This window comes from Pipistrellus hanaki (assembly GCF_964339955.1).
Source record: "Pipistrellus hanaki genome assembly, chromosome: 10".
NCBI lineage: Eukaryota > Metazoa > Chordata > Mammalia > Chiroptera > Vespertilionidae > Pipistrellus > Pipistrellus hanaki.
In genome coordinates this window covers 34,111,315-34,125,465 of record NC_140512.1, presented here as the reverse complement: position 1 = coordinate 34,125,465, position 14,151 = coordinate 34,111,315, and the positions used below count along the sequence as shown (strand labels likewise).

Sequence of the window (14,151 nt, the reverse complement as noted above, 5' to 3'; positions counted from 1 at the left end):
GCTACCTGAGTTATGTATCATGAACTGGGTCACATCTGACAAAGTCATAATATTGAATATGCACAGCAGCAGTCCAAAAACAAATGGAAACTAGGTGGGTTTGAGCAGGTCCTGAAGGCATAGGTAAGCTATTATACATGAGCAAGTGTCACAGATGCCATTATTCTAGGCTTCCGTCCCTCTCAACCTGCACCTATAGTTATATGAAGCATTCCCTATGACAAGTTAACTGAGGAAGAAATGTTTGAACCTGGTTTACAGATGGCTCTGTATGATAAGCTGTCAATATGCTAAAGAAGACAACTGTATTACCATAGTCTCACTCTGGATTGACCCTGAAGGACAGTAGTGAAAGGAGTGGTTCTTCTTACTATTTCCCCTAGTGATCTGCTAATGAAATTTTAACTTACCATCTCTGTGACTGTGTCTTTGCTGGTCTAGAAGTCTCTTTCCAGGGAAGAATGCTTCTATCACGAGATAGGGCAATGATTCCATCACACTTGAAGCTGAGTCTGCTGGCTGGTCACTTGGACTCCTCATGTCAATCTATCAACAGGCATATAAGAGGGGTTACCCTAGTAACATGCATGATTGATTGATTTTGATTACAATGGGAAAATTGGGACATTAAAACTCAATGAGGGTAAGGAGGAATATGAATGCATGAGATTCCTTGGGGTGCCCCTTTATATTCCTGTTCTTGCCAAACTACTCCTTTAGTTTCTTTATTTCTGAACTATATTCCATTTATAATTCTGTGAAAAACGGCTCTCATGTCTTCTGCAGGACACCTACATCATTGAATTTGAGAGTTTGGAGGTAACAGAAGATCCAGTGGGGTCTTTCTTACCTCATGGGTTTCACCTATTCTCATAAGTTCTAATGTGTCTTTGCTTCTACACTTCATGTTCCCACTTCCCTTCTGCCTCCCCTGCTGACATCAGGACTGCAATAAAAAACACTGTTCTGCAATTGCAGAAGGTCAATTCCTTATAATAAATCCTTTATTATATAAACCCTGACTGATATATCTTCCCACATTTCTGACTTATTATAACTTTTCTGTTCTGTCTCCTCCTGACTAGCCTGGTCCTCATTTTATTCATGTTTTCTAGGTTTTAACATTGATTCTCTTTTCCCTTTACACTTTCCTGTTTAAACATTCTTTCTAGACAAGCTCACCAATATGGCTTTTCTTTTTAAACAGTACCCCCAGACCAAACTTAACCCTTTAGTGGTATTTTCTGCCAGTACTCAGCATATTTCTAATGGGATATTTCATAAGTATCCTAGACTTAAAATTCCAAAAATAAATTCATGTTCTTGATCTTGGTATGGACACTATAAACCCAGTAGGTAACCTAAGCTATATAAAAATTCTATTTAGTACTTACAACAAAGCTTTGTAATTATCCCCCAGGCCCTTTAGCCTACCAGGTGTTGAAGAAAGACACTAGTGTGTCATTCTTCTTATCCTAAGCATTCAGTATGCTGAACAATACATAGTAGGCACTTAATACATATTTAATAAATGAATACATTAATAAACAAACAAATTGACTGAATGGATGGATTTACAGAAAAGATAGAAATTTCAGAGAGATAATAAATGGCAATATAAACGAGTAATATAGTAGAGCTTAGTTCTAAAAAAGCTATAAACTGACAACTTAGGTATCTATACTAATAAAGGGGTAATATGCTACTTAGACCAAACATCTTCCGGACATCCTTCCAGACAAAGCCACGGTGGCAGGAGCCAAGGCAGAGGTGGTTAGGGACAATCAGGCCAGCAGGGGAGGGTGGTTAGTGGTGATCAGGCCAGCAGGCAGGCAAGCAGTTAGGAGCCAGCAGTCCTGGATTGCAAGAGGGATGTCTGCTAGTTGGACATCCCCTAAGGGGTCCCAGATTGGAGAGCATGCAGGCTGGGCTGAGGGACCCCACTCTCTTGGGCACAAATTTTGCATGCCAGGCCTCTCATCTCTATATACAAAACCCTAATATGCAAATAGACTAAACAGGGAAACAACTGAAGAAATGAACAACTGAACAACAGGTCACTATGGTGTGCACTGACCACCAGGGGGCACGCACAGAACATGGCAGGTGTTGACAGCTGGTGGCAGAGCATGGAACATGGCAGGCATCAGGCGTGGCGGGGTGGTGAAGCAGGTGAGTGGGGGCACCAGACCAAGGCGGGACATTGGTTGCTGTCATTGGGGCAAGCCTCTGGTGGTTACTGAAAATTCTTTGCTTCCACGTGCCATGGTCCCACCAGGCACTCACACCTACTCCCAGCACTGAACCCTCTTGCACCGCTGTCAGCGTCCAGTGATGGTCCTGATCGCTTGGCACCATCAGCGGATGCCAGTGGCAGCTGCCAGCCCAGATCTCCCCTGAGGGTTTCTCCACCCCCCCCCCTGATCTGAGAGGTGATGGGGGCAGCAGCTGCCACTCACACCCACAGATGGGGCCAGCCCCAATCACTCCACACTGTCAGCGGGTGCGAGCATGGCTGGCACTGTCAACATGTGGAAGTGGCAGTGGCAGGAGCAGGACTGCTGGCAAACAGGGTTCCAGGGCTATGGCAGGAGCGGCCAGACTGGGGAGCAAAAGATGGGCCGAGACCCACCTCTGTGCCCACCACAGTCTCGTGGTTCATAGTTCCTCTCAAGGTGTACAAATTTGTGCACTGGGCCTATAGTATGGTATAATATTCTAAAAACTTCAAATAGAATTATTCTAAAATGTTATTTAAATCTAAGATTCTAGTGACAAGAAGTATCACTTATTTTAAATTGCTAGAGTTTCTTTATTTTTTAGTATTCATTGAATTTTGCACATAAAGTGCTTCAGGTATTTAAAATGATGAGAATTTGAGATTTGTAATCGTGGGAGTAAACTTTCACAGACCAAATATGTTTTCACTTTTCTAATAGAAATTTTGTAATTAAATACAGTTTATGCTAAGTAACTATGATACTAATGGGAGAACATATTTGTTTTTAGATTAAGGATAGCTGCAGAATCTTTATTAACAAGTGAAGGTATAATTTGTATTTGTATTATCAGAAAAACAACTCCAGTTATCAATTTACCTACTAGGAAAATAATTAAATGCCTAAATGCAATAAAGTAAAAAAAAAAAAAAATAAAGATTCTGCCTTTAATTTGCATTAATATAATTGTACTCCATGGCTCACTTATCAAATTATTCCTCTTTACTGTCACACATTAATAACAGCACATAATCACTATACCTTCCAAAAATTTCTAGGCTTTAATATTCAGAGAAACTATGTAAGAGAACTCATTGTTTAGGGGGGGAGGAGGAGTCCTATTGATATACTGTATAGATTTTTTTTATTTTATTTTTTTTTTTATTATTTTTTTTTTTTTTAAATATATTTTATTGATTTTATACAGAGAGGAAGGGAGAGAGATAGAGAGTTAGAAACATCGATGAGAGAGAGTCATCGATCAGCTGCCTCTTGCACACCCCCTACTGGGGATATGCCCGCAACCAAGGTACATGCCCTTGACCGGAATCGAACCCGGGACCCTTCAGTCCCCAAGCCGACGCTCTATCCATTGAGCTAAACCGGTCCCGGCTGTATAGATTTTTTTTTTTAGAGCTATTCACTGTACAACTAATATTTAATTTGGACAACTAATACAATATTTATACTTTCTTTTGGATTTTAAAATTGTCCACAAAATTAAATCAAGCAAAAGTATAAGAACTCCAGAGAGCACAAGTCTCAGAGTGGGCTGATAAAAAAGCAGTTCCAATTCATTTATTAAGATACTAGAGGCCCGGTGGACAAAATTCATGCATGGGGGGAGGGTGTCCCTTTGCCTGGGCTGCATCCTCTTCAATCTGGGACCCCTCAGGGGTTGTCTGACTGCCAGGTTTTAGGGGAATTAACTCCAGCCATTAGGAAAATAACACAAAATGTCCCTGACATAAAAACAGTGTGGTTTTATGAGCTGTTTTAATAATAATGACCATTCATTTAAATATCTGCTTACATACAATACAGCTGATACCATGTGAATTCAGAATGTTAATATCACAAAGTCATAGAAGACTGTAGTGGAAATAACCTTGAATTGTCTTGTCCAAGCTTTTATAAATATTGAAATTCCTTTTTCAAAGATTTTGAATGCTTTTTGTCCTAAGAAGCTTAACCAACTTTTGAGGCAACCCATTTCCTGTGAAAGGACTGTAGGACTCTTGTGGGGCTGAAGTAACTGGGCACTGCCAGTTTGTGGCTATGGGCGCACCATCTTTGTGATGGCGTGATGGTCAATTTGCATATCCCCTCTTTCTTAGATAGAATTAGCCCATGCTTGGGTACAAAACTTTTTATGAGTCCTCACTGCTTAAAGAATAGTTCTAAATCTAAAATTCTTTAAAATCAAATTCAATAAAACATTTTTAAGAAAAAATCCCACTGTCACACCAATAAATGCATTAAAAATAAAATTCTTTAAAAACTGGATAAATCTTCTTCAGTTAATTTCTTATAACACCTTCCTATTCAACATAATCTCTTATTACATTAACCTCATCTCAGTTCTTTCTACACATTATGTACTTACACTATGTACTTTCATTTCTTCTGCTTTATTCAGGGTATTTCATCTTTATGAAGTGCAAATTTTCCTCTTTTCTGGCCTGATCATTCTGCAAAGATCCTAGTCTTCATTAAGTTCTTCATGTGCTCCAAAGTTTTCTTTCTTTCTATATTATCAATATTTTCACTTTTATACCCTTATTGCCCAAATCAAGTCATCTGGCTAAGCTTGATATAAATGAGGTACAAATATAATCTCTCGATTAGGATGTTAAATATTTATAAACAAAAAGACAATCTACCACAGTCTGCTCTTCCTGATTGCAATCATTCCAATCTTTTCTCTTCCTGTGTCAAAATATCATCCCCCTCCTCATGAAGAGAGATAACCAAAAAGTATTGTTTATCATTATTGCCAGCTCAAGTCCTATGATCTCTGAGCCATGCTGTAGTCTCCGTGTTTGTTTTGGGTATGCCTTCTCTTGATCTGGAGAGCTATGAAGTAACAAAGTCAAGTTAATTGCCCTCAGAACATGCAACATGCAATGGTGGAACAGAGATTGGAAAACCATACAATGAGTGATCCTGTTCACAAAGAGAAATACGGAGAGGCATACACTGGTCCTGAAATCTTGCAAGGCAGAAGTTGCTGCTGACTGGAGATGGAGAACATTCTTTGCTTAGGCCCCAATTCTGCCATCTGGGGATTTGTTCTAATCCACTCTTCCCTGTGGCTCCTGTCTCCCTCTCTGGGAAGTCTTGTCTTAGATCCACTAAAGAGGAAATTACAGAATAGCACTTTCATGGGAGATAAGCACATCTCTCAACCTGCTTCTCATCTCCAGGAGATTGAGGAGTCCACGTGTCTTTACACATCCATAACAGTCAGAGGCTCTTTATTCCAAGGCTGATGTTCCTTTAGCAGAAACACCACTTCTCTTTCGATTCCAGGAAACTCCATCCATCAAAGGCCATACAATTCTTTTTGGAGATTCTAGTACCTCTTTCTTCCTCTAGATTTAATTCCAGTCACTTTGATCCCATCAGGCTTTGGTGAGAGAGCTACACCTTTATCTATGACTTTCACATTGTTCCGTTGAGAGAATTTACTGAGACACCTTAACTTACTGACCTGTTTCCACAAAGGTGTGATGGCTACATTCTTGAGTGAATCATGACCTTGAGGTTGGAATTGACCTTTTTGGCCAAACACCTTTTCACTTTTATCTTAAGCAGCTAGAGATGAGAATCCACCCTTCAACCACGGTAGGCAAGTCTACAAAGCACCAGGTGCTCTGTCAGTACAGCTTGCAAACTGACAATTATTTGGAATCCATATCTTTTCTCAACTATTGCTAGTAGCTCTACACATGCTGCTAACATACCCCCTAGGGGGCCTGCCATTTCACTGAAAACTAGAAGTTCATCAGGAACATGGATTGTAATGGGCTTTCCAACATTTTTGGACCTTCCCGCTACCACTACCCTCAGCTACTCAAAAGTCCTCTCTAGCTTCAGACCCTTAACAACCTAGGAATGTGGTCGGCAAACTGTGACTAGGGAGCCACGTGCGGCTCTTTGGCCCCTGGAGTGTGGCTCTTCCACAAACTACCACGGCCTGGGCGAGTCTATTTTGAAGAAGTGGCGTTAGAAGAAGTTTACGATTAAAAAAATTGGTTCTCAAAAAAGAAATTTCAATCGTCGTACTGTTGATAGTTGGCTCTGTGTACTAATGAGTTTGCCGACCACTGGTCTAGGATCTCTGTTCTGTCCACCTGCATCCTTGTTTCCAGTCGATTTAACATCTACTTCTCCTTCAGGTCTAACGTTACCTTTTCGGAGGAACATTTTCCTATTCTTTCCACACCCAATTACTTGTGCGATCGTTTCCTTCATGGTTTACTTCAGATGGATCCCTAGCATCCCTAAAATCTGACCCAAGGAAGGCTTTTGGGTTAAAAAAAATAAAGAGAGGGCCGAAACCAGTTTGACTCAGCAGTAGAGCGTCCGTCTGCGGACTGAAAGGTCCCAGGTTCGATTCCGGTCAAGGGCATGTAACTTGGTTGCGGGCACATACCCGGTAGGGGGTGTGCAAGAGGCAGCTGATCGATGTTTCTCTCTCATCGAGGTTTCTAGCTCTCTTGCTCTCTCCCTTCCTCTCTGTAAAAAAATCAATAAAATATATTTAAAACAAATAAAATAGAGAGATAAACGAAATTGCACTGGGATGGTAGGAAAGGATGTGTAGGGCACGATCACTGAAAACACATTTAAGAATATGATGTTGGGCCCAGGGAGAGGGCAGTGTCAAAGGTCCCCGTGGTGTTGACCATTCATTGAGGTCCGTCCGGGACCTGCGGGTTGAGAGCTCCCACTGACAGGACGATCTTCACGGCCTTCCCAGCGTTTAACCTCTGCCCGAAATTGACAGGAAGCAGCTGCAGTGTCTTTAAACCGCAGTCCGTGACCTCAGCCGCAAGAGACGCGACCTGCCCTGCAGGCGCCCGGCGCTCAGCGGCTACAGGCGCCGCGTCGCTCCCTCGGCGGCCGCCGCGGCCTCCCGGCGCGCGCCCGGCACGCGCGTCCCCAGAGCTTCGGCGCGCGGACCCGACGGCGGGCGCCGCGCGCGAGAGGACCCCGCGGCCTGGGCGCGCGCCGGTCCGTCCCGGGCCTCCACCTTCTCTTCACGAGCGGCTTCCTGAGAAAGTGCCTGTCTAGTCGATACAAGTGTTCCAGTTTTTTACGGAAAGCAATCACTCTTCGGGAACATACCTGGCACAGGGATAAGAATGCTTCCCTTTGAGCGGACGCTGAAGGTCTGTTCCGTTTACGGCAGCCGCGAGGAGCGCTGCGGGGGGGAGTCAGGCACTGTTCTGGACAGCCGCATCCGGGCCTCCTGCCGCAGGGTGCCCTCCGAGCCAGGGGTCCTTCAGGTAGGAGGTCCTGGGTGACTTTGGGCGTCCGCTCCTCCTAGGTGCACTGAGTCCCGGCTGCCGGCGCTGCGCGTTTGTGTTCTCCCTGCTTCCGAGCCCTCCGCCGCCACCATGCTCCGCCAGATCCTCAACCAGGCCAAGAAGCATCCCAGCGTAAGTTCGCGACCCCTTCCTCGTGGCCTGCCCTGTGTGGGGCTGCGGCTGCGGCTGCTCCGTCCCTGGCAGCTTCTGCCCCGATGGCCCCCTTCGCTCCCGGAGGCTGGACCTGGCCTCCCTTTGCCCTGTCCTGCTGGTCACTCCGGGCCCTTGGTCTCTGACCTTCCACGCTTTGCATTGTGGGTTGTTTTTTTGGGGGGTGCTGGCCGGCTGAAGGTGACGGATACCTTGGAGGAAGGTAAAGGAGTGAGTGCTGGAATGAGCTGGCGGCCCCGCCCTCTGGCAGGTGGCAGGGACCGAAAGGGATGGAGTGTGCGGTGTGCATTAGAGGCCAGTGAAGCTCAGGTTGTCACCCGCTGTTTTGTGCATTCTGTGAAGGAGCTTGTACACACTACATTGCGCCGCCACCAGGCCTTGTGGGCCTGGGATCTTGGAATCCTCAGTTTGTCTGGGCGCCTTGACGTTTGGGGGAGTTGGGTGACGACAGAGTTTAATTGCAGTTCAGTTATTTTGCATCTCATTCCCCGCCCCATCCCCCCGCACATTAACGTACTGTGATTTAAAAACTCAGTTACTACGCTGTCTTTTCATCGTGACCCTAAATCCAGTTGGTAGCAGTATGTTTTCAGAGGCTATGCCTTAAAAACTAATGTTTGTATGGGTGTGTTGCTGCTTGCTCATTCCGGCTGTTTAGTGAGTCTTTCATAACGTATATATCGAGGCAAGCTTAAGTAACCTGTCAAGAGCTTGTTTTTCAAGCGGGGAAATTTATTAGGAATGATGATGTATAAAGAGGTGACGTAGACCCCATATTTTTGAAGACAGAATTGAAAAGTAGCCATTTGAAATCTGGGAATGGACATGTAGAATCAACGGTAGCCTTTCCATTATCCGTGTCCAGGTATTTGAAGATGACTGTTAATTCTTGTCTCTTTTGTGTTTGATTCTAGTTGATCCCCCTCTTCGTATTTATCGGAGCTGGGGGTACTGGCGCAGCGCTGTATGTCACACGGCTGGCATTGTTCAATCCAGATGTCTGGTAAGAACTTAAAAACTTAAAAAAGTTTGGAACTTGGGTGGTTTATTCATCTGGTTTAGGAGCCACAGTCTTTCTGGGGAGGCAGCCTGAAGTAATAGAAAGAAACTGAGTTTTGTAGCCATACAGTAAGTTCAGATCCCAGTTCCGCAGTTGTAATTTTTTTGCTTCATGAGATCATCTAAATTTCTCTGAGTCTCATTTTCTCATTCGTAGAGGAGAATTGCTAATACCTGTTTTGTAATGTAAAGATTGAGATAATTGTTTCTGTAAGATGCTTCATCAGAGTTGCTGGTACATGTAAATGCTTTTTTGCCTACTTTCCCACAATAACATGGTGTTTGTTTTTGTTTTTTGGTTGGTTTGTTGAAGTTGGAAAACAACAGGCAAGGAAAAAAAGATGGGTTAATTGCTATTTTATGCATTTTGCTATATAACACTTCATTGATGAAATAGGGAACATCCAAGTATAAAGTTTCATGTGCCAGGGATAGGGAGAAGGACAACTGTCCCAAGAGGCTCTGTGTTACCTTATATCTAATTGATAATGTGGAATTGTTTATCACAGATCCAATCACTATTTCAACTTTGCAATGAAAACAACACCATACTCCACCTAATAATAAATGAGATCTATTCAAAACATTAGATTTTAAAGAAGTAGGAAAACATTTTAAGTAGTTTTTAATGCTGTAACGATTATAATGTCTTATTTTTTAGTTGGGACAGAAAGAATAACCCAGAACCCTGGAACAAAGTGGCTCCCAATGAGCAATACAAGGTAAGCTACAAAATTGTTTCAGAATTCCTGGAAAGTGTGTTTTAGTAAATTTTCTCATGGAGTAGTTGTTTTTGACATTGGATGTGCAACAAAATTTAATTATAAAGAACTTTGAAGAGCTGCTAGATTGTTCTGTGAAATTAAAATGGCATGTTTTTCTAATAAGTATTTTTTGCTAAGGATTTTATTCACAGACTGGACTCTGGATGTGAAATTAAAATAATGTCTCAATTCTACTGATTTGATGAAGAAAGAAGAGATAGTATAGCTCTTGTTCACCATTTTCATATCTTCGTCTAGTGTAGTTTTTCTCAAGTTTCAGTGTACATAGGTACCCTCTGGAGAATTTGTGAAAACAGATTCTTTAGCTCCACCTCTCCTATTCCCCCCTACCCCTCCAGAGATTCTGATTCAGCTGCTCTGTTGTGGTGAAGGAGAATATTCATTTCTAACAAGGTTTCTGTTGATGCTGACACTGCTAATCCATGAACCACACTTTGAGTAGCACTAATCTAGTGGAAATTTTCATTAGCTTTTCTTCCTTGTTGGTGTGGTTGAAATATTTCATGTGAAGATTAGTAGGAATTTTTGGAAGTCAGTTGAAACTGAAATTTTACCATGAACCTTCTAGATAAACTTAACATTTTTTCTGAAGAGTGGTCTAAAGAATGATTTCATGGACTGAGACCATTTACTTAGTTTTTTGAGATATAATTGACATAATATCGTGTAAGTTTGTACGTGTTAACTTGATGCATTGATATATTGCAATATGATTACTACAGTAGCGTTAACTCTTTTATGACATCATGAAATTATCATTTTTTCTTTTGCGTTGAGAACAATTAAGATCTAGTTTCCTAGCAACTTTGAAACTTATAATGTAGTTGACTGTAATCACTATTTTGAACCTTAGGTCTCCAGAACTTACTACTAGTTTCAAGTTTATACTCTTAAACATCTTTTAGATCTTCCACCTTTTAGAGACCACCATTCTACTCTGTTTTTATATGTTCAGTTTTTTAGGTCTCACATATAAATGATATCATATAGTATTTGTTTTTCTCTGACTTATCTCAGTATAATGCCCTCAGGGTCCATATGTCCTTGCAAATCTTAGACTATTTATTGTTTCCCCAAACATAATCTTCCTTATGTGTAAAATTTTTGTATATAAAAACAAATCCTTGCAATGTCAAAATAACAAAACGGAAAGCCCAATAGCTTTATTAGGGTATAATTTTAATACCATACAATTTACCTATTTAAAGTATATAACTTACCATGCACTTTCTGCTATATCAGACTGCTTCATCAAAAGAGAAATAGCAGTTTACTTAAGCATTTTTAAGAAGAGGTACTCTTGACCAGTGTGTGTCTAAAACCCCTTAGGAGATAAACCTCCCTATGGAGGTGACACTGTCATTACTGATAGCAGCAACCTTTACGCTAATTATCACCCTTTGCTGATTCTAAGTTTTGTACTCAGCCTTCAGATTGTAATTTGGCTTCCAAATCTCTTAAAAAGATTTCCCTTCAAGGAACAAATAAGAATTGCATCCATGGAGCTGAAGTGAGCCTTCTGATCTGTGTGTTACATTTTGCCTCAATAAAATGATAAACAGGCATCATGTTTTATTTTTCTCTCTTACAAATTGTTTAAATCAAGTCCATTCTAGAGGAAATTGTGTCACACTCAATAAAATTTAAAAAAGAAAACAAAAAAACTCAGGTATTGATCCTTCCACCAAAGAATATATTGGAGTCTCTGGGTATGTGTAGTTCATGAAGCTCCCCAGGTGATTCTGATAATGAAGCCAGTTGCCAACGTTCTGGGACACGATAACACATGCCACTATGAGGCCATGTAAGTTTGGAAGTGGAATGTTGCTACAACAGAAAGCTAATGTGTGTAGCATAGATGGGCTGTGAGTAGCTGTGACACTGATACTAGAAACTTGAAAGATGAGTCATATAATGGCAAAATATTTGGTAAAGTGTCACCTGCTGTACTTGGAAGGTGGACCACATACCTGAAGAGCAGCAATAGAAAGAAATTTTGGAAAACAGGATATTAGTGGTCCACAATTGCTAAGTATATTTGCCAAGAGATGAGCATGTAGAAGAATAGAATGATTTGCAAGAATAAATAAAAGGGAACCAGTCCAGAAACTGGTGAGCTGAGAATGAACAAAGCCTACTACTGTTTCTAAACCCAAACAGTGAGGTAGACTAGATTATTTGTTATTCACTGCCCTTCACCTAAGAGAATTTGTTTTTCTGGTGCACCTACATTAGGGTTGGCAACATGACTTGCTTTGGCAAATCGTAAGTGAGGGGCAGTGTGATATCTGCCACTTCTGAACCAGTGTGTGGTTGCTCCCATTGTTATTTTCCATTTATCATGAAACCACAGTTGACAGCTAAGATTACTAGGATTTAAATGAGAAGAACATTGGGGCAGTCAGTTTGTAAGTGATGAAATGTGAGGATTTAAAATAAACCATATTGTTACAAACCACCAGTTATTTGTTCCACTTTACAATCTAGCAAAAGCTAACAATACAAACCAGAGAGGGTACTAAAATGGGATTTAAGCATCAAAGGCCCAGCAACGCTTCAGTTGAATAAAACAGCCAAAACCGAGATCAGACTACATTGTGCCTTCCCAACTGTTTCAAAGACCTTCAAGGTAGCCACCATTAAATTGAGAAAAAGAATGGCGACATGGAAACAGAAAAATAAGCAGACTTGAAGACTTACTTCAACAAAATTTTGATACTGGCATATGGAATCAAATAAAAGCCTGCTTAGTTTTGAGGAAATTGGCAACACTACCATCAACTTTCCACTCTGCATGGGTATGGGAGCTTGATCCTGCTTAATATATATCCTGCAGTTCCTTTTATAAATATTCTGTAATATTTTGTTAGGGATAGCACATCTTTGTTTAACTCATTATTTCAGTTAAATTGCTTTATAAGAGAATATGTCAAAATAAAGAAAACTTGTTAGGGCTCATTCATACTTTTATGTATCTCAAGAAAAAGCTTTACTACATGGGATTTTTTTATTTAAAGAAGTCAAATAAGAATATTTCAGTTAGATTAAAAAAAGTTAGGATATGTTTGGAGAAACAAAGCAAAGAGCTTGAAGGAATAACGGATACAGATTCATGAGCTTCTTGCTTAAAATCCCTGAAGAATATGTTAGTAATTTTGTAATTTTGGTTTTCCTGGGATTTATGTAGTCTTCAAGTAATTATAGCACAACTCTTCAGTGTTTTTGGCACAAGAATGAGTAAACTCAAGGTTATAGCCTAATTTTGGCTTATTACAAATTCTAATGTTTACTCAGTGTGGAGCAGTTGACAACTAGAACCATTAAAAAGAGAAGTTACTGAGAAGCAGGTTTTTTTTAAGCAGTCATAGTAAGATTTCTAAAATTAATTGAATATAAAATTTTCAAGTATACAATATTATTTAAATACAGTATTATTTAAAAGAAAAAACACAGACCTATTTAAAAGTTTTTATACCAGAGGTGGTCAGGGGTCTGTTTGATATTGATGCATCTGGGTTAGGAAACTAATAGAAAAAAAAGCCATCAAGGCAAATCAATTTCTGTTGAAAAAGTTATGTAAACCATACAACAAAACATTACCATATGACTAGTTTATCTTGGTTGCTATGACTCTCTCCTACCTTAACTTACAAACCTACTTTGCTAACCAAAGTAGGGATGATGATGCTTAGTATCCTTCTGTTGGAGATTCATCTGTATACTTCATGGATAAGGAAGTAAAAATTTAAGAATTGGAAGTATGTATCATAAGGAATTCTTATCTCCTAAGAACAATTTCTTATGGCGTCTGAATAACAGATTATACTAATACTGCTCTTCTGTGGTAGACTGAATATTTTGACCTTACAAAATCGTTATTAAAGAACTGGAGTTTTGGTGTCTTTGAATGACTTTCACATTATTAAAGGCCTGAGGAGGGGATGGGATGGGAGCAGGGAACGGGGTAGAGTGGTCAGTTGGGGGGAGGAGATCTGTAATACTTTGAACAATAAAGTTAAATTTAAAAACATTCTTAAGAAAAAAATCATGTATGTTATCTTTACTACAGAAAGCTGAATAAGAATAATTCTAAAACTTCTGTACCATCTCTGTGTATTTGATAGATTATGTAAAATATCTTTTTTCTTTTTCAAGTTCTACGCAGTGAATGTAGATTACAGCAAACTGAAGAAAGAAGGTCCAGACTTCTAAATGAAATGTTTCACTATAAAGCTGCTTAAAATGAAGGTCTTCCAGAGCCATCCGCACAATTTTCCACTTAATCAGGAAATATTTCCCCCTCCAAATGCACAAAATCATGTTGGTGTATTGTGTTGGGGTTTACACTGATCAATAAATATTTGAAACTTGATAAGTCTCACTATTTTATTGTTAATCCTCACCCAACGATATTTTTTTCCATTGATTTTTAGAGAGATTGGAGAGAGAGAGAAACATCAATTGGTTGCCTTCTACACACATCCTGATTAGGGCAGGGGATCGAGCCCACAACCAAGGTATCCTCCAGTTCATGGGCCAATGCTAACCACTGAGCAACTGGCTAGGGCTGTCTCACTATTTAATGCTGAAAATGTTCTCTGA

At 40.4% G+C, this 14,151-nt stretch overlaps 1 protein-coding gene across 1 annotated transcript; it reads left to right on the top strand.

Annotated features, from left to right (window-relative positions):
* The first annotated feature begins 7,432 nt into the window (after window positions 1–7,432).
* NDUFA4 (NDUFA4 mitochondrial complex associated) lies at window positions 7,433–13,924 on the top strand. The gene is made up of 4 exons (XM_084897592.1): window positions 7,433–7,666; window positions 8,620–8,708; window positions 9,426–9,486; window positions 13,705–13,924. The coding sequence occupies exons 1-4, from the start codon at window positions 7,625–7,627 to the stop codon at window positions 13,759–13,761; spliced, it is 249 nt and encodes an 82-aa protein (XP_084753718.1). The 5' UTR covers window positions 7,433–7,624; the 3' UTR covers window positions 13,762–13,924.
* The last annotated feature ends 227 nt before the right edge of the window (window positions 13,925–14,151 follow it).

Coding starts and splice junctions, on each gene's coding strand:
- NDUFA4 (XM_084897592.1), top strand. CDS start 7,625: ATGCTCCGCCAGATCCTCAACCAGGCCAAGAAGCATCCCAGC. Junction 7,667..8,619: donor AGGCCAAGAAGCATCCCAGC/GTAAGTTCGCGA, acceptor GTTTGATTCTAG/TTGATCCCCCTCTTCGTATT. Junction 9,487..13,704: donor CTCCCAATGAGCAATACAAG/GTAAGCTACAAA, acceptor TTCTTTTTCAAG/TTCTACGCAGTGAATGTAGA.